The sequence below is a fragment of the Trachypithecus francoisi genome, unplaced genomic scaffold (assembly GCF_009764315.1).
Source record: "Trachypithecus francoisi isolate TF-2019V2 unplaced genomic scaffold, Tfra_2.0 Lachesis_group5, whole genome shotgun sequence".
Lineage (NCBI taxonomy): Eukaryota > Metazoa > Chordata > Mammalia > Primates > Cercopithecidae > Trachypithecus > Trachypithecus francoisi.
Genome location: NW_022681470.1, coordinates 71402873 through 71423079, shown reverse-complemented (window position 1 = coordinate 71423079; position 20207 = coordinate 71402873). Strand labels below are relative to the sequence as shown.

The following is a 20207-nucleotide window of genomic DNA, read 5'->3' as shown; positions in this document are numbered from 1 at the left end:
CTAATTTTAGGAACTCTGAAAGAGTTGTAACTTAAAATTTGCCTTGATGGAATCCATTTGGCCATCGTCATTTCCAGGTCTTCCTAACCCATCATTGGGATTCAACCTGAAAAGAACAATCAAGGCCCAATGATTTAAGGAAGCCAAGTTCCTGGGGTCAGAAATTGAATCTATAGCAACCTTGTTACTTTTGGAAAACCTTAAGAACATTCTCAACCTCACAGTTTTGGCCAGCCCCACTAGAGTAGTGCTAAGAGATTTTTATACAGACATGACTGTTTGCAAACCTGGAAGGAAATTGTGCAAGGTGTACCTTTGCCTCTAGCAAAGAAAACCTTTGGCTTGGAATGGAAGAAATGTGTGGGTGGGTGCCACTGGGAGAGAGCTTTCCCAGCATGGAAGAAAGCAATTTATTGGTAGAAAATAATTTTTCAATACTTCTTCCACGCCACTTAAAAGCAACATTAACATCAAGAACCTGTCAGTCTAAGCATTTAATTTAGCTATTTCCCCTGCCAGCTCGATACTTAATGATGTCCACATGGTCCCTTAACCTCATTTTGGTTGTATTCATCCTCTTTTTTTTTTTTTTTTTTTGAGACGGAGTCTCGCTCTGTCGCCCAGGCTGGAGTGCAGTGGCGCGATCTCGGCTCACTGCAAGCTCCGCCTCCCGGGTTTACGCCATTCTCCTGCCTCAGCCTCCCGAGTAGCTGGGACTACAGGCGCCCGCCATCTCGCCCGGCTAGTTTTTTTTTTTTTTTTTTTTGTATTTTTTAGTAGAGACGGGGTTCACCGTGTAGGCCAGGATGGTCTCGATCTCCTGACCTCGTGATCCACCCGTCTCGGCCTCCCAAAGTGCTGGGATTCAAGGGCTTACTCATATTAAACAAATAGCCTGTAGCCAAAATCTTGGCAGGGTATCTTCCTTATAGCTCCTTGCATTATCACAAAGGAACAAGGGGATTTTCACTATTGTTTTTTCTCCAGATGCTTTTCCATTCCATTCATGTAGGTAATAATGACTAGCAAATTTTAGCCATTAACCTTTAGTTCAAGAAAATAATTATCCCATTTCTACTTCATTTTCCCTGTTGATTTTTTTTTTCCCAAATCTGCTACACTCAGGAGCTCAAGGACACCAGCAGACCTTAGAGGTGGATTAGGAGCTTCTTCAGTGAGCCAGGAGGCCAGGCAAGGTGGTGACAATGCCAGTGGCTCTGAGCCCAAGAGGAGTCTCCACCTGTTTTGTTTTTAATGCAGAAACTCACCCCTTAGCCTAAGCAGCATCCCCACAGGTCAGATACTTCTCTGCTCTCCTCACTATGGGCAACTTTTGCCAGCTTGATGGGAATTCATGAGAGGTGATGGCCATTCTAAGGGCCCTCTTGATCAGAACAGAATGAGAAACTTTTAGCAAAAGAAAACTCAGGAGCGGGGCGGAGTGTGCAGGTATGGTGAGAATTTGCCCTCTGGGCAGCTCTCCTGGACCTGCTTGTCTATTTGATGGATGGTTCAGCTGCTTTTGTAGCTCCTCATTCTGGCTCCTACCGCTTCCTTGAAGATACTTCCCTGCTTGTAGTCCCCTAGCCAGAAGTTGATGCACTGAGAAGAAAAGGCCAGATCAGAGCTTGTGAATTATTATTATCATTATTATTTTTATCTCTGGTAGCAAGCTGATAGGGTGAGAAGGATCAAAGAGACATACTTTGATTTATCACTGAGTAATAATCCTTTCTCAATAAAGACAAGTTAATTACTTTCTGTCTTAGACCCAGTTAGGGTCGCCTTGTAGGGCAGGTGGAAAGGAAGCGGGACTGCTGAGAGGAGCTCAGGACCCATTTTCCAGAACTATTACCTTCTCAAAACTTTGGAGAGCAGTGAAAATAGATTCCCAAGTGAAAGAGGTGACAGAAATTTAAAAAAAAAAAAAAAAAAAAAAAAGAAAAACTCTTTCTCGCCAAAACTAGCAGCAAGCAAACAAAGACCTAAAACATTTTAATCCAGAATCTTCCCCCAGGGAGTTCCCAAGAATTGACAGACCAGGGCCATTTGTAAGAATATTGTATCTTTTGGCGGTAAGTCTTTGGGTACTGTAAACCCAGAAAATCTGAGACAGGTCTCAATTAATGTAGAAAGTTTATTCTGCCAAGGTTGAGGGTACACACCTGTGACACAGCCTCAGGAGGTCCTGATGACATGTGCCCAAGGTGGTCGGGGCATGGCTTAGTTTTATACGTTTTAGGGAGACATGAGACATCAGTCAGTATTGGTTCTCTCTGGAAAGGCGGGACAACTTGAAGCAAAGGCAGGAAGACTTGAAGTAGGGAGGGGGCTTCCACGTCACAGGTAGGTGAGAGGCAAATAGTTGCATTCTTTTGTTTCTGATTAGCCTCTCCAAAGGAGTCAATCAGATATGCATTTATCTCAGTGAGCAGAGGGGAGACTTTGAATAGAATGGGAGGCAGGTTCGCCCAAGCAGTTCCCAGCTTGACTTTTCCTTTTAGCTTAGTGATTTGGGGTCCAAGATATTTTCCTTTCACAGTACTTTTCTCACTTTCTCCCAGTAACCTCCTCTGAGACACTCCTTTGGTTTGTCTGATGAGTCCGCGGTCACCAGGACAGGCATCCTATTGTCAGTGTCACTCACACAGGCTTCATTCTGATTGTAGGTGACATTATGGAAACACATGGAAGGGCGGAATACAGTCCCCCCACCCGCAATTAGAATAATTCATAACTCTGTGGGATGGCTCCATCAAGACCTCTTCCTGGGGAGTGAATTTATACATCATAGAATAAGGAAAAAAGTGTCTCAAGGCTTGAAAAGAAACCGGGGATTCAATGGCTCTTCATCTGTGGCAGTCAAATGAATCTGCAAATGGGTTGCCCTTCAGTGTGAATCAAAATCCTAAACCTTGCAAAACTCATCTGCTTCTGTGAGGAGTGCCTGTGTTCTTCCCTTAACTTCCAGGACACACTTAATTTTAGGAAAGGCCTTTGTGGCTTGCTTGAAGTGAGCATAAAGAGCTTTTTCACACTCGGTCAGTTTCAAGGACCTGAGGAAGCACAGCAGGAGGCTAAAAACCAGCCCTGCCCAATCCAATTTCAATTTAGAGTTGAGAGTGGAGAGGATGGAAATCAAAAAGCCACAAACCAGGGCCAGGTGTGAACATCGAAACCTTTCCCTAAGTGGTCTGCTCAGTTCTGGAGTCCATGTTCCCCCATAGCTCAGTGGCATGCAGTGATGTCCCACCATCTGTGTTGGCAGGCACAGTCTCTGTTATTGTGGGCCCTCCTGGGTGAAGCCTGAAGGGTAAGGCCTGTGGATCATCTTAGATGACCCCAGCCAGGCTTCGGTGTTAGTGAGTTTGCTAAACCACATCAGTTTTCAATTCTGGGCATGATACCACCCTTAGGTACTCCAAGGACATCCTCAGGACGGAAACTTAGGAAGATTTGTCTCTACAGTTTATGTGTGTGGATCTCTCAATCAACAACAAACTGTTTTACAAGTTTTGCTCCATTCCATCTGTGCAAAAGGTCCATCACTGTGATTGGATTAGATGATTCATATAACCCTGTTTCTCTTTTCCTTGTCTTGTCATCCTTATCTTTCTAAAGTGTATCTCACGTACCCTATTTTGTTTTTGTTTTGTTTTGCCCTATGGCAGGGCGTATTTTTAGGGATTCTTTTTTCTTATTTATTGGTGTATCTAGCTAAGGAGTTAATTAAGAATAAAAGCTCAGGAGTCCTGTAGGAACTGGCTTCCGGGGGCCCAGTGGGAATAGTGGGAAGGCTGTGTTTGAATTTGCCCTACTGATGGTGATTGTCTGCATTCCTTGGCTGGGGAGTTACAGATTTGAGGAGATTAAAACACATTCCAACATTCTACTAGTATTATAAACAATGAGAACATGTCTTTTCTTGCCACAAGAATCTAGAGAAGCAGAAGATGGCAGGCCTGGAGGCACAGAAGAGGCCGCTGATGTTGGCAGCGTTGAACGGGCTCTCGGTGGCTCGAGTCTCAGGGCGGGAAGAGAATCGAGTTGATGCCACCCGGGTTCCCATGGACGAGAGGGTAAGTGGCAGGCTTGTCAAATGTGATTCATTCTCTGTCGTCTGAGGATCCCAAAACACCCTCCTTCCTCGAATATGCCAGCACTGAGATTTGTGTGATGCATTATTTCTTCAGTCTGAGATTAGGAAGATCAGGCATAACTGTGTTGCATTAAATCAGTCCCTTCCAGCATCTCCTGTTTCTTCATTCTGGTCTTCCTGCTTTGTCCGGTTGGCGGATCATTGGTTGCCTAAAACCAGCAGCCCCTAACACGCTGTATGACTTGGTCAAGTCACTCAATTTCTTTGTGCCTGCTTCCCTTTTTGTAAAATGCACAAGTTAAACACTTGCGGTAGCTCTCAATTTCTATGATTTTTGTGAGCAATTGCCATTTCTTAGGAAGTGATTATTTTATCCAATCATTTATTTTTATTTTTAATTTTTTAAAAACTTTTAGTTTTGGGGGCACATGTGAAAGTTTATTACATAGGTAAACACGTGTCACAGGGGTTTGTTATACGTATTATTTCATCACCCAGGTATTAAGCTCAGTACCCCATGGTTACCTTTTCTGTTCCTCTCCCCCTTCCACCCTCCACCCTCAAGTAGGCCCCAGTGTCTGTTGTTTCCTTCTTTGTGTTCATAAATTCTTATCATTTAGCTCCCACTTATAAGTGAGAACATGCAGTATTTGGTTTTCTGTTTCTGCGTTAGTTTGCTAAGGAAAATAGCCTTCAGTTCCATCCATGTTTCCCGCAAAAGACATGACCTTGTATCCAAGCATTTATAGAGTTCTTTAAAAATGCTGTCCCCTCATATGGCCATAAAATGAGGCTGATTTATAATTGTCTGGATAATGCATTGTGAAAACATGGGTTTTGAAAAGCAGAAAGCAGCTGCATGGTAGTGTTTTAGAGGTGAAGAAAGGTGTATCCTTAGTTCCTGAAATTGCTGTCAGAAGGTTAATAAACAGGTTGTATAAATGTAATAGAGTACTAATAACATTAGGGTGTTCGATTTCTTCCAGTATGTATCCAGAATTAGAATGTTTTTAAAGCCAGAAGGGACTTCAGAGGAATCATTTAACCCAATTAATACCATGTTATTGTAATTATTAGTTTGGCCAGGGAAGAGGTAAAAAGAGAGAGATTTAATCCTCAGAGCTATAGAACTGTGGACCCAGTGTCATCTTAAAAACAGCTACATAGGTGGAGAAAAGGATGTTTGGATAATTAAAATTAACAGTCTCTTTATCATTAGGACTTTAAACTGTTGTTAATAGCAAAAAATTGATTTTTGAATTTTAACTCTTGCTAGTTCTTGCAGATTTGTTCTACTTATGAGTAAGAAGGAAAATGGTTATTAGACAAGGGAAACAATCAATATGGTTGATAAGGAGACAAACCGAGTATTGATTGTACAACTTGAAATCTCTTATTAAAACAATCGCTAAATATTTAAAGAAATTTGGTTGTTTCATTGAGTTTTTGGATCCAATAATTTAGAGAGCTGAAGATCAATTTCTGTTGCAGTTCAGAACCCTGAAGAAGAAACTAGAAGAGGGAATGGTGTTCACAGAATATGAGCAAATTCCAAAGAAAAAGGCGAATGGCATTTTCAGCACGGCAGCTCTGCCAGAAAATGCCGAGCGCAGCCGAATCCGTGAAGTTGTCCCCTATGAGGAGAATCGAGTAGAGCTGATACCAACCAAAGAAAATAACACGGGATATATTAACGCCTCCCACATCAAGGTAGGAAGGCAAGCCTGTTAAAAGGTTTGTTAAAGATGGCTGGGTTAAAGGTAAAAATGCGGGGAGAAGAAAATGTGTGGGCTGCAGCTGTACCTTTTGGCTTGTCCCCAGACCCTCAGGGATGGTTTTTGAACTCCTGTGCTTTTCTTAGTCAGGTGGAAGGGCATGTCTATCACTGCAGAGAGAAGGAAGTCTAGCAGCCTCAGGAAGACCCTCCGGTCAGGGATTTCTGAAGCTCACTCATGACAGAGGCCTTAACTTTTTCTTCTCTCTGTGGGCTGTAACTCTGTCTATACTCACAGGAAAAACTGAAGATTATCCTTTTTGGTTTGTAATTAGCAGAGATGGAGACTTTGGAAGTTACAGGTATTGCGTTACTGACATTCAGGTGTTATGTTCAATAACAACAGAAACTATTGTTTCTCCCTTACAATACTGCAGGTTATGTGTTTTATAAAAGCACAAGTCCTATTATTGCATGGTATTTAGAAGAGTGGAGTAATTTTCACCTGCACTCTAAAAGTGTGGTTAATATTGAATCTTGAAAGATGTGCCACATTAGTCAATGAATTTGTGTTAGTAAGTTTTTGTTATTATTTCAAATACTTTAAACCTTTGTATGTCAGTATTACATAGTTTAGCACTTCTGCAGTTGAGTTATGGATACATGTGTACATATAGTTAAATGTTTCTTAAATAGCTTACCTTCCTCAGAGTCCCTGTTAACAGAGGATACTTATTTAGAATGTCACCATTTGCTCTGAACTCTGAAGTGGGAGATTTGTTCATCTATTAATGTTAAAGCCATTGTTATAGGATGTTTAAATAATACAAGGTTCAATTAATAGTCTACTGTGATCAATAGCCTTAGAAACCTATTTTTGGCCTCGTCTAGAATTATTTGCTTTCCTCATTGGACTTTTCAACTGTAGCAGAATTATTAACAAGTTTTATTGAGCCTCTAAAGGCTAGTTAGGTATCTAGTTTGTGTGTCAATTATAACTAGTTTTGATACAGAATGTGAAAAGTATAGCATGGTTGGGTATATAGTATTTTTATTAATATACACAGATAACCATAGTTTTTAATAATTAGAAACTGTCAAAAGAAATATAAAAGAGTAACTATCATAGATCATATTACTAATTTTTACTTGGATTTTTGAGAGTGAGAAGTAAAAAATGAACTCTAGGAAACTCTTAAATAAACTGTCAGTGGTGGGTTTCATGGGCTTAGTTTAGATTATGAAACAATGACCAACGTAATGTATTCAAACAAGGATGCAGTTCACACAGCTGCTTCTTGATAGAGTGTCTATGAAGATCTTACATAGCAATATTATATTATCTTCTTCTTTTGGCCAGATCTCTTCCACTATTTTCCATCTGCTCTCTGAAAAAAGCTGTCACTTTGTATAAACTGTGCCCATCGGGCATTGTTAACTGAGAAGCATTCCCTTCCTTGGTATTCTCTGTGGCCCACATTTCATCCTGTGGATCTGGGTTAGACATGGGTGCATTTAATAGACCCATGGAGCTTGCAAGAACTTGTCCCTGTGTTTTGGAATAGAGGTGTATATTTTGCCAATGTTTTCCCCCCTGGGTTCCAAGCAGCCGTTAACACAGAACAGAGATTTATTTGCTCCAGAAGTGGAATCACATCTATGAAATCTACCTCAGTAGCACTGCTTGTTGTGTTTTTAATGCAGTTTTTAATACCCTCCTGTCAATACTTGGAATATGCTGAAAGGCCCCAGGCAGCAGCAGCATTCTCTGGAAGTATTTATGTTTCCTATACGTTGGGTGCCAGAGAGGCTAATGTTTAAAATCACAATTCCACGGATAAACCAAACTCCTAGCCAGCAAATATATGAATGTTATCTCCCACTAGTATTTGGAAAACGGATTTTTCTTGCCAGCTTTGACCTAAACATGTCTTGTGTAATGAGACAATAACTTACATTGTTTTTGTTTGAATCAAGTTAGCATACAGTTTTATCAAATAAATGAGGGAAAGAAGTTTCAAACAATGATGACTTCATTGCTTTTTGAACTCTCCAGAGATCTGCATTGCATAGATGTAGAAGGGGCCTGCCTTTGCAATATCAAGGCACAGAGCTGGAAGGGAGAATAGAAAGAATTCCTCCAAAGGCCACCATTTCACCTTGACAGCATGACCTTTAACACTTTGGATACAACTTCTTATTTATGGTTCTCTGCAGCTAGTATTTATAGCTGTAGAATTATCTTCCCCTGATCACCCTGAGCCGCAGGGGTAATAATTTTATTATCCAAAGTAATGTCATGACTGTAGTTCAGTTGGATGCCATGGTACTACCAAGGTGAAGTTATTGATAAAATATTACATGCTGTTGACAAGAGCATTCGTAGCATCTCTGCCGTACATGGCACCACAGAGCAGCAGTAACAGCAGAGGTTTATGATACACTTCATCTCAGATCCACAGGAGAAAGATAGTGCTCCAAAAGGGATGTTGTTCCATGGCCTTTTTTAAATTTTTTTATTTTTTTTATTGTTTAATTGGATACCATGAAGCACTGTTTTTCAAACTGGATTACAACACAGTGGTAGAATGTGAAATCAGTTTAGTGGTCATGACCAGGGGTGTGTGTGTGTGTGTGTGTGTCTGTGTGTGTGTCTGTGTGTGTCTGTGTGTGTGTTTTAATGAAATAGACAAGAGAAAAGAATGGAAAGTGTCAAGAGTACATTGCACATAGTAAGCGTAACTATTATTTCTGTAACAAATCCTAAGTTATACATGTTCATATGTATGCATATATACGTATGTGTATGTGTATGGTTTTTAATAGGCACTAGTTTGCATATACTGTGAGTTACAAACAAAGATCAGGTAAAGGCCAGGCGCAGTGGCTCAGACCTGTAATCCCAGCACTTTGGGAGGCTGAGATGGGCAGATCACCTGAAGTCAGGAGTTCAAGACCAGCCTGGCCAACATGGTGAAACCCCATCTCTAGAAAAATATAAAAATTAGCTGGGCATGATGGTGGGTGCCTGTAGCCCCAGCTCCTTGGGAGTCTGAGACAGGAGAATTGCTTGAACCCGGGAGGCACAGGATTCAGTGAGCCAAGTTCGTGCCACTGCACTCCTGCCTGGGCAACAGAGCAAGACTCAGTCTCAAAAACCAGGATTAGGTAAATGTTTTAATAGGCTTGAGTGGCAGAAAGTATTTTCATGTGAGAATGTGTTACTACACTAGCCTCTGTAGTCTCAGGGATTTTGCTAATTGAACTAATTCATTTGGCCCCAAAAATAGATCCAAGGTTTTAAGGTGGATACAGATGGACAGGTGATGAGCAGGTAATGTTGTCCTTGACTTGGGGTTTATTTACCGATACTTTTCTTGGTTTTTAGGTGGTGGTTGGCGGGGCAGAATGGCACTACATAGCCACCCAGGGGCCCCTGCCACACACGTGCCACGACTTCTGGCAGATGGTGTGGGAGCAAGGAGTGAATGTCATTGCCATGGTCACAGCAGAGGAGGTAAGGAGAATGGCCTACTCCACGTCCTTTTCCCCAGGGAAAGGGTGGCCAGAAGATGGGCTTTGTGCTGGCAACTTTGCTACACTATCCTTCTTCCTGCATTCTCTGCAAATGCTTTTCTCTTTGCTATACATCTGTTTTCTTACTTTCAGATAGATATTTTCCCCCTGGAGATAATTGATTGTTGTAGCTTTTCCTCCTCCCATTTTCTTCTTGCTTTTAACTCTTTTCCTTGGATTGTAATGCACTAAACTGAAAATAAAACAACAGAAAACCAAAAATGACCAGACTTAAGTTCAACCCGCTGACCTTGTGTACCAAATGAAAACAGTGATCTTTCCACTGGAATTTGGGAGTCTCAGGCTGCTCTGGGCAAATCGACATAGATGCCCAACTCCAGGCACCCCCCAGCTCCGCATGCCACCATGCTTATCAGCTGAAAAGAGACCAGAAGCTGTTGTTCCTGGAGAGGCCTCTGTTCTTTGGTGGAAGAAAAAATATCTTTTTCTTCTTTTGCCAAGCCAAACATAGTTTTTCTTGCTGTAACTAGAGAACTCTATGTGATGTTATAAAAAGCCAGCCTACACTGCCAGTCAATCCAGTCTCAGTGTTCAGCTTGCTGTCTTTGCAGGGAGAAGTGTTGTGTTTCCTCTCTTGTCACATTCTCAAAATTTCTTTAACCACCTTCTTTTATTTCTTTCATTAAATTCCAGTTTATGTTTTGAAATCATTCAAGGGACTAGTTTCATCTGTGTTTACCAATATCCGTGGTATTGCAATGGCCTTTCCTAGCTACGTTAAAGGGGTCAGGAACAAAGAAAACTGAGGAGGAAAAAGTCATATTTTTCTTCATTGACTGTTTTGAGCATTGGCTTTTCAGCACAGTCCATTAGAAGAAAATAATGAAAGGGACATCAGGCTCTTTAAAGCCAGTTGTACTTCCCTGGGCTGACCTGTTTGATCTTCCCATAAAGAGAATGAATCCTTCTCAAAGCTTCTAGAATAGATTTATCACCTTATCAGATCACACCATTGCAAGGCATTCATTCACCCAAATACAGCATACCATCTGTGCTAACTTCAGGAGTACATGGTAATAAACAAGACAGGCACCATCCCTGTCCCCATAGAGCTTATGTCCTAGTGGGAGGGACATTCAAAAGTGAACAAATAAAATAAGTGCAGTTAGCAGTAAGTGCCGTGGCAAAAATGGAAAACTACAGTCCTGAGCGGGTCTGGGTGAGTACAGGTCTTCCTGCCTCATCCCTCCTCGTCTTTGTGTGGGTTTCAGCCGCAAAACTGTCATTCACACTAGGGGACTCCTACTAAAGGGTTAGCTTCACAATGTGCAACCCTGAGCTCCAGACTCTGTATCATGTCATACACTTGCTGGAAGGCTGGAAATGAAAACCTTATTAATAGGAGCATAAATTCAAGGGAGAAAATTTTTTAAAATGGAAAAAGGGTTAAGAAAGAGAGTGACTGGGGGCTACTTGGGATCAGGGCGTGGCCAAGGACCCTCCGAGGAAGTGGCATTGGAGGTGAGACCGGAGTGACAAGGGGCCAACCTTGCCAAGACAAAGTAGCATCTAGTGATCTGTGGGACAGTTGGGGACTTACAGCCTTTTAAAATCCATAACTGATTTAGACACTCAGCAGAAATGTAAATTCGAGGTAAATCTGCTTTCACAGGATTGGTAAATAAAAGAGGAAGGTGTGCTTCCAACTTAAGGAGACTCAATTAAACCAAATGAAGCCAGGCAAGGTAATTTATATATTCCCCAAAGATGTGTTGCTTTACAAGTGGGCTTTACAAGAGGAACTCCAATGTTCCTCTAAACAGCCGTCAGGGTTCCCAGAGCCTGTCACCACTGCAGCTCTGTTTATTCAGTGCTCCTTCTCTCTCACCACCTACTCCTTGCCCTGGATCTCCTCAGCTACCGCCTCCCCCACACTCCGCCCCTTCTCCAGGGATTTTAAAACTGCAAAACTGAAACGTAGACCTCGTGTAAATGGTTGAGAGTACATATTCTCAGAAAAGATTATAAAATCAAGGGAGAAAGAATGGTGATTTAACCAACTGTTCTCAGTTCTAGTTGTAGATTGAACCAAAATGCATTGGTCAGGCTGAAACAAATGTGAGATCAACACTAGATAAAGATAGTGTCGGTAGTCAGTGTGCTGTAACAGCAAGAGCTCTGCGCTAAACATCCGAAAGGAGTAGCATGACCTAGAGCGATTGCTGGAACCCCTCCCCCACTTGTCTAAAACCTTTGAATGACTTCCCATTGCCCCGGGGTGAAATTCAAACTTTCCACCATGGACTGTGAGGCCTTTCCAGTCTCCTGTCCGACCACCTGCCCCCTCACATGTCACACTCCAGCCACCCTGAAGACCTTCATTTCTTGAATGCACCAAGCTTGTTCCTGCTTCTAGATTTTGCACTTGCACTTCTAACATTCCACTGCACCTCCATTGTGAATCTTTTAAATTTTCCATGGATGTAACTGTCATTGTAAATTGTGTTATTGGTCTTAACTAGCATGTATAGGATTTACCCTGTACAGTGTAGACACTGCAGAGTGCTACTGAACTAGCGATTTAGAAGCTATTTGCATTTTATGCTGTCTTCACATCTTAGGATTAAAACGATGAGAGCTTCCCTTGACCTATTTCCAATTTTGCTTTATACGTGATTTAGGAGGGCGGACGAACCAAAAGCCACCGATACTGGCCCAAACTGGGTTCCAAGCACAGCTCAGCCACATATGGCAAGTTCAAGGTGACCACGAAGTTTCGAACGGATTCTGTTTGCTATGCAACCACAGGCTTGAAGGTCAAGCACCTTTTGTCTGGGCAAGAAAGGACCGTGTGGCATTTACAATATACTGACTGGCCAGATCACGGCTGTCCAGAGGACGTCCAAGGATTTTTATGTAAGTGTTTTTATTCCCAGTCTGCTACCTGACTGACTTTTACCTACTGTGTCAATAATCCAGCCGTTGGAGATGAAATGGAAAAAGAGGATGCTTTCTCTTAAGTAGCAAAAGTATTATAATATTGAAATATATGTTCCTTTCTTATTATGTAGAACAGAGAAGAATAATACATGTCACTTATTCTGTTTGCCTTTCATGCGCATAAGCTAAAAGACTGTGATCGACATATTGGCTCTACCTTGATTCAGACCTTTAGCTACTCATTTAATCGGTAACTATTCTGACACATGCTACAACAAGGATGAACCTTGAGGAATGATGCTGAGTGGAAATAATCCAGTCACAAAAGGACGAAAATTGCGTGATTCCACTTATATGAGGTACCTAGAATAGGCAAGGTCAGAGACAGAAAGTAGGTGAGAGGTTACCGGGGCTGCGGCGAAGGGGGATATGGGAATTACACTTTTTTTTTTTTTTGAGGCGGAGTCTCATTCTGTCATCCAGGCTAGAGTGCAGTGGCACGATCTCAGCTCACTGCAACCTCTGCCTCTCAGTTTCAAGCAGTTCTCCTGCCTCAGCCTCCCATGTAGCTAGGACTACAGGTGCAGCCACCACGTCTAGCTAATTTTTGTATTTTTAGTAGAGATGGGGTTTCACCATGTTGGCCAGGCTAGTCTTGAACTCCTGGCCTCAAGTGATCTGCCTGTGTCAGCCTCCCAGATCGCAGGGATTACAGGTGTGAGCCACCGTGCCTAGTCAGGAATTACCATTTGATGGGTGCAGTATTTCTGTTTGGGACAGTGAAAAAGTACTGGACATGGATGATGGTGATGGTTGCACAACTATGAATATGCTTAATGCCACTGAACTGTGTACTTAAAAATGGTTAAACTGGTAAATTGTTGTGTCCACTTTGGCACATTAAAAAAAAAGGAGAAATAAAATTTAAAAATAGGCCGGGCGTGGTGGCTCACACCTATAATCCCAGCACTTTGGGAGGCTGAGGTGGGTGGATCACCTGAGGTGGGGAGTTTGAGACCAGCATGGCCAACAGGGTGAAACCCCATCTCTACTAAAAATACAAAATTAACCAGGTGTGGTGGCGCATGTCTGTAATCCCAGCTACTGGGGAGGCTGAGGCAGGAAAATTGCTTGAACCTGGGAGGCGGAGGTTGCAGTGAACCGAGACTGCATCATTGCACTCCAGTCTGGGCAACAAGAGCGAAACTCCATCTCATAAATAAATAAATAAAAATATAAATAAATGAATAACATTAAAATTTTTTTTTCATGAAGGTTTGCATCTCACAAGCCCTATATTTCCCTATAGTCGTAAATCTCAGTACTTTCTCGTACTTTCTCATATTTTTATGAAGACACTAAGAAGTATTGAAACCCTCTTGTAGCTTTTGAAACTGAAATTTGCTCAATGGCTAATTAATTTCTATGTATGTGTATTTTTAGAATGTGGTTATATTAGAAACCAATTCACCAGATTATGTGCAGTATTTTTATTTGAACGGCCCAAAATTGGCCATGTACCCACTACATGCCAGGCACTGGATCGGGCTCTGAGAATGCAGAGGTGACAGAGTTCAGTCTTCACTTTCAAGGTACTCAGAGCCTAATGGGAAAGACAGGCCAGTCAACATCGTCCAAAGATGAGATCTGATACCCTCCTCTGCTTTTCAGTGGTGGCTGCAGCTCTCCGTCTTTCCACATGCTTGCCTAACTGTCCTGTGCTTGTTGGGAAACCCCATTCCTTGCTCACCCAACTGGAAAGGAGCCCCATATGCTCCCTGTAGCCTTGTGCCTGCTCTGTTGTTGACTCTCTAGCTAGTGGAAGACCTGTGACCACCACAGAGGGACCATCATCCAGATGTTGGATAATGTCAAAAACTTGATTTTATTTTGGTATTCATTTAGAATGGGAGAAAGAGGGAATGAGAGAGAGAGAACAGGTTCTCAAGACCTAAAAATACTGATTTACAAGTTCCAATAAATATTCTGATGTGTACTTACCCAGCAATACAAGCATTTCATTTCCGTGAAAGTGACGATGGTACTTGAGAGGTTTGGCACTGAAAGCAGAGAGTAGAAAGATGATTGGAGTCAGAGGATCTAGAGTAAGATCCAGAGAGGATTCGTGATTTGCCTGAGGTCAAATGGCTTGTTATCTGTATCTTGAAATAAGGGCAGTGACCTTTGCAGAACTTCTCTTCCTCCTAACAGTGCTCATTGTATTTCTTTCAGCTGATCACGTGCTAATTGACTGATTAAAATTTTCTCCAAGAAGCAGAAAAGGGAAATAATACAAGTAGATCAGTTTGTTGATTGGCTAACAGCTCTGATGAAAGAGTGAGCTTATAAAGCACTTTAAAGAATAGCCTTTTAAATCAGAACCAATTAAGGAAAGCCTGTCTAAATTACCGAAAAATACATAGTAGTTTTAAAGAATGTAAATGTATGTATTATGCTTTTAGGAAACTCAGTACACGTATTCTGTGCAGGGCATTAGAAATGTTGAATCTGTTTCTCCTAGGTTTTAAAAGATTTTTTTGCCCATGTTTAAATTAGGTTACCTGGATGCAGAGTACCTAAGCCAAATTGTTTACTGACCTCCAGAAGTCTTTATTGAGTTACGGCGTAAGGAACTTTATTAATATGACTGATAGAGGAAACATCCTTTAACTCTACCTCTCCATTACATGAAAAGCTCTATTTGAAAGTGGCATCTACTGTATTACCCAACATTCCTTTTATTTTTCTTCTTAAATTTAGCTCAAGTAAAGATTCGTCTCTTGTATGTAAATATTGCCTTTGGTCAGACAGAATACTCAGTTGCCTAATGTCTTTTCCCCCTCGCAGAAAAAGTGTAAAGAAGATTCCACACACAATATCTAGCTTGTATTGGTACCTAATAGTAACTGCTCCCTCTGTTCATCTCACCATCTCCTTTTTTTTTTTTTTTTTTTTTTTTATTGAGACGGAGTTTTGCTCTTGTTGCCCAGGCTGGGGTGCAATGGCGGGATCTCAGCTCACTGCAACCTCCGCCTCCCAGTTTGAAGCAATTCTCCTGTCTCAGCCTTCTGAGTAGCTAGGATTACTAGCTGGGATTACAGGTGCATGCCACCATGTCTGGCTAATTTTTGTATTTTTAGCAGAGACAGGAGAAGTTCATCATCTTGATCAGGCTGGTCCCGAACTCCTGACCTCAGGTGATCCGCCCGCCTCAGCCTCTTGAAGTGCTGGGATTACAGGCATGAGCCACCGCGCCCAGCCCTTCTTTCTTTTTTGTTTTGTCCTATCTCATGGTACATTACTACTACTACTAGTACTGCTCTGACTAGTACAAATAACTATTACTAGTCATCATCATCCCAGTAGTAGTACTAGTGATAATAATAGTTTACTTTTTTGGTAAACTACTTCAGATTATTTTGTAATTAGGTAAGTTTATAAAGGAAAGTGTGGGTTATTTATATATGTCTGTAAACAGGTGCTTTGAAATTATTTGAATGGTTCAAACCTACTTTTTTCTCTTCAACAATGTAAACATTTCCCCTATAGTCTGGTTTACACTTTTGCTTTAGGATGAGGTTCACTGAGTATCAAGAACCTTTAAATCTGTTTCTCTCCTGAGCTACTACAAAATCTAAATTATTAATTAAATTTGGGGGGCTTTTGGAGTGTCTGAGGATTACATTTCTGTACTTTTCTCTTTTGTCATGGTTGTAAAAAAAAGTCATTAAGGCTTGGAATCCTGTGATTTTTCTTTTGTGCCCAGTTGGAGTCATGAACACACCCCTCCCTGCACAGCCCTGCTGAGCCAAGCAGATGCTAGAAGGCATGGGGGGTATCATGATCCCCACCACCTCACACACATATTGCCTCCAGAAAGGGGGTTCATCTTGGGCTACTCACATAGCCCCGTGGAATCCATGCTGAAAAGCAGACTCCCCAAAGTCTACTTTAAAATCCTAAAGTGAAGTCAAGCCTCAGTTGACATTCACTCATCAGTGAGGGGAAGGAAGAAGGGGCAGATGGATGCTCTCTCCCTACCAGAAATTGGCTCTGACAGGCGGGCGTTTCAAGGGGACTTAGCAGTTGTTCTGATCCCAGTCTGTTAATAGCAGGAATTGCTGTAAGTAATGTCTAGAATCATCTGCTTGGGGGACTTAGGGATTTGCAGAGGGGAAAACAGAATTTAATTTTTAAAAAAGAACTATTTAATTTAAAGAACAAATTCTCCCATGAACTAATTGACTCCCAGCTGGTCCTTTCTGGATCCAGGACTGTACATTGGGTACCAGCCAAATAATTAGTATCTTGTAAGAACTCTAAATTATTGTCACTTAAAAAAACACACACACACACATTCACTATCAGTTCTCTTCCGCTCCCCCCTCCCCAACTTATATGCAAAGCCACGGAGGACTTTGGTGACAGAATTTGCGTTTTGTCCTGCAGCCTACTTGGAGGAGATCCAGTCGGTCCGTCGCCATACCAACAGCATGCTGGAAGGCACCAAGAACCGGCACCCACCCATCGTGGTCCACTGTAGTGCTGGGGTGGGAAGGACCGGCGTGCTCATTCTTTCTGAGCTGATGATCTACTGCTTGGAGCATAATGAAGTGAGTCATTCTGGGCTTCTCTCCGGATACTCCACCTTGGGGACAAGTCTACACCCTGGCCAAACCTTTGCCTGCACCCTTGCCTTTTCAGTGGTTAATTTCGTCTCTCCCGACCAGAGTTTTCCAGGCTCCTGGTTCCTAGTTTGACTGACATTTACAGCCCTCCTTATCTTTTTGCCCTCCCACTGCTCCGTGTAGATATCCAGATAAAAGAGGAGAAATGAGGGCGTGCAATAGAAAACACTTAGAAAATGTGATCTTAGTCGGCATCTACTTCCAGAAGTCTGTGGCATTTTGTAGATAGCCTGGTTTCATTGTGGGTAATTTTCCATGATGAGTTATTTGACCCCATATAGTTTAGATGCGTCTTACATTTCTAGGATGTGTTCTGGCATAAATCCTAGGTGAAGAAGTGTCTACTTGGAAAATGTTTTTCATTCTTCAGAGTGAGGTTTGCGGGGTTGTTTGCTTATCTAGTCTGGTAGTTGTGTGGTGTAGCGGAGCAGAGTAGATACTTTTGAGCATGCAAACATCCCCGTCTTTGCATTGGCTGATCACCCTACCCCTTCTTCCTGCAGAAGTGGGGTGCTGCTGAGCCTGTGCACACAAAGTACATGGCATCCCTTTGCTGCTGTAGGATTACGGAGTTACACTGAGAGACTTTGGATTTTGTGTAGGTGACACAAACAGCAGTCAAAAGCTAAGGAATAGTTCTTCTACCTTCTAGCTACCTGGGACATCAGAATTTTTAAGGGGCTTTTGCCTGCCATATCAGCCAAGTAGAGGAGCCATGCACATGTCACTCCTCCTGTTTCACAGAAAAGGAAACTGAGGCCCGGAAGTAATTCCGTGATTCGTCTAGTGCCATGTGGCTCTTATGCAGTGGTACTGAAGCCAGAAGCAAGGTCTTCTGCGTCTGGGTCCAGAGTTATTTCCTGTCTTCACTCTGCCTCCAAACGCTGTATAAGATTTGGTTCTTACTCAGTTTTCAAATTATATGGCTTGAAAAAGTAAAGGAAACTTGTGGTTTGGTAGTTCTTAAATTATAGAATGATTTGTTGCAATTCTGTGGAGGAATTTATATGATAATATACTATTTATTCAGTAGCATGAATCGTTTGAAAATCAGATTAAATATGAAGTTTGTCATATTGAATCTTCCAGGAAAACAACAAATGCTAAACTTAGACATTAAACTTTCTGCCTGTGAAATGATAATTTTGAGAATCTTCTAGTCTGTCCGTGGGAATGAATGTTTGTGCCACTAAAAATTGGAAAAGGGGCAATCCGAACTGTAGCCTAATGTTAGAAAAACATAAAACAAAGCTTGAGCGAAATGCTTGTCATGGAATCAGTTGAGACTACATAACAGACATGTCATTACCCTCTGAGTTTGTACCATTTTGTCCCACATAGGATTTTTTTATTGTTTGCCTCTCTATTCCTCTCACTACTAGAGGTCTCTAGAAATCTCTAGAACCATGAGTAACCTGCCACTGAGTCTCAATCCATCCATTGCTAGGAAGACAAAATAAGATGAGGTAGAATCAGTGTGTGCATGGCTTGAGGGCCTCATCATCACCTCCCCCACCTAATTGTCCTTTCCTTCCCTTCATATCACTTTTGTCACCAAATTCCCCACTTGTTTTCTTTTCTTTTTTTCTTTCTTTTTTTTTTTTTTGAGAAAGGATTTTGCTGTTGCCCAAGCTGGTCTCAAACTCCTGGGCTCAAGCAATCCTCCCACCTCGGTCTCCTGAGTTGATGGGATTGCAGCTGTGAGCCTGGCCACTCCCCTTATTTCCCCATTCCCTGTGCTCTGCTCCCCACTTCCCCTTTTCAACTCAAGAAGCCATTCTGTTTTGTCTGTCATTAAAAACTATTCTTTTCTGAGCTCTTTGGAGACCCGTCAAAGGCTGAGCCTCAGTGAGGCGATGACATGGGGGCTCACTGAACACCAGATGTTATTGGACCAGCAGAGCACAGACAAGGCATATCAAAGCCAGAACAGTTTGGAGTGAGGGATTCAGCCAGTGTGGCCTCCTGTGGACTTGGTGAAGGCTCAGAGTGGTTAAATGCTCTATGGTGTATCCAAACATAGCGGATTTCCTCAGTGCCCAACTGCATGCCAGAACATTCTTTGCTGGGACGTGGTCAATCCAAAAAGAACTTCTGTTCCCATTGATATTCAAAGATAGCAAGATGACTCATATTTTTCACTTCACTTCCCCTAGCACAAATATAGCCAGTCTTATCTGTCCTATTTCCCATGGTTGCTATTGGTAGATGGTTAGGGGGAAAAAAATGCTCTACTTTTGTTCTGATACTGTTTCAGGCCTGGCTAGTAAGATCCAAGCCCCTATTTCAGGAGAAGAGTAGACCATGTTTAGTTCGTTTGTTTTATAAGCAAATTTTTTAACAAATATATATTAAATTGTGGGTCTCATTTTTCTCCTGTCCAAACTCCCCTGCCTTCTTTCCACAGCTTCTGGATTTAACATATTTTGTATTTTAGTCTGTAATTCATGCAGTTTTAATTCTGTCAGTGAAATGACCTTTCTTTTTCCTGGACTTGTCCCTCTCAGTCTTATTCTAAACACAGAAAAGTTGAGCAGAAACAATGAAACGCAGACACTCACAATGAGGTTGGTAGCTGTGCGGTGGGGAGTGGTGACAGCTGTCCCAGGCTGCTCTGGGAAGCCTCTCTGTGGCCCAGTGCTTTTGGTCACTGAGTGTTAGCTGAGACATTTTAAGGTGCATAGAGTTTTTCAGGAAGCACTTGTTTTATGGTCTGCAGTACACTCTCTCAGTCCCCTGGATGTAGCTGTCTGTTCCAGCTACAGCTAAGTACAAAAACTTAGGATCTCAGTAGCCAAAAGGGCAGATGTCTTGATCTTGCCACTTTTCTGAATAAGTTATACCTGCTTCATAAAGTGAGGAGGAGAAAATGTCTTCTAGACAAGATTGAGCAAGTGTCAACTGCTTTGTGCTTCCTTGGCTTGGGGATAGTTAAGAGCAGAGCCTGTGGGAGTGAATCAATCTTTAAGCCAGCTGGGACCCTTTCATTGAAGACCAGGAGAACTTTCTTTGTCATGTCCCCAGACTTCTCCATATCAGACAATATACTGTCATTTAGGCTCAGTCCTACAGGTAATTGAGATGGGGATGATGGTAGAGGAGGAGGAGGAGGATATGGTGGTGGAGGAAGTGGTGATGGTGACAACATTGAAAATAATATCTTAACAGCTAGCTTGTGTCTAGTGTTTGCCATGTATACGCACTAGTCTAAAGCCTTATAGTATTAACA

The 20207-nt window shown here is 42.0% G+C and overlaps 2 protein-coding genes across 2 annotated transcripts in view; one reads left to right on the top strand and one right to left on the bottom strand.

Annotated features, from left to right (window-relative positions):
• The window catches only part of PTPN14 (protein tyrosine phosphatase non-receptor type 14), a 207578-nt gene that overhangs the window by 174902 nt on the left and 12469 nt on the right, over positions 1 to 20207 (top strand). Inside the window, exons 14-18 of the mRNA XM_033200155.1 lie at positions 3936 to 4079; positions 5591 to 5809; positions 9202 to 9330; positions 12032 to 12266; positions 16740 to 16903. Coding sequence (XP_033056046.1) covers positions 3936 to 4079; positions 5591 to 5809; positions 9202 to 9330; positions 12032 to 12266; positions 16740 to 16903 — 891 coding nt within the window. The remainder of the gene's footprint in view (positions 1 to 3935; positions 4080 to 5590; positions 5810 to 9201; positions 9331 to 12031; positions 12267 to 16739; positions 16904 to 20207) is intronic.
• SMYD2 (SET and MYND domain containing 2) overlaps positions 14294 to 20207 on the bottom strand; it is an 86494-nt gene continuing 80580 nt past the window's right edge. The window contains exon 12 of the mRNA XM_033200157.1: positions 14294 to 14350. Coding sequence (XP_033056048.1) covers positions 14309 to 14350 — 42 coding nt within the window. The 3' untranslated portion in view covers positions 14294 to 14308. The remainder of the gene's footprint in view (positions 14351 to 20207) is intronic.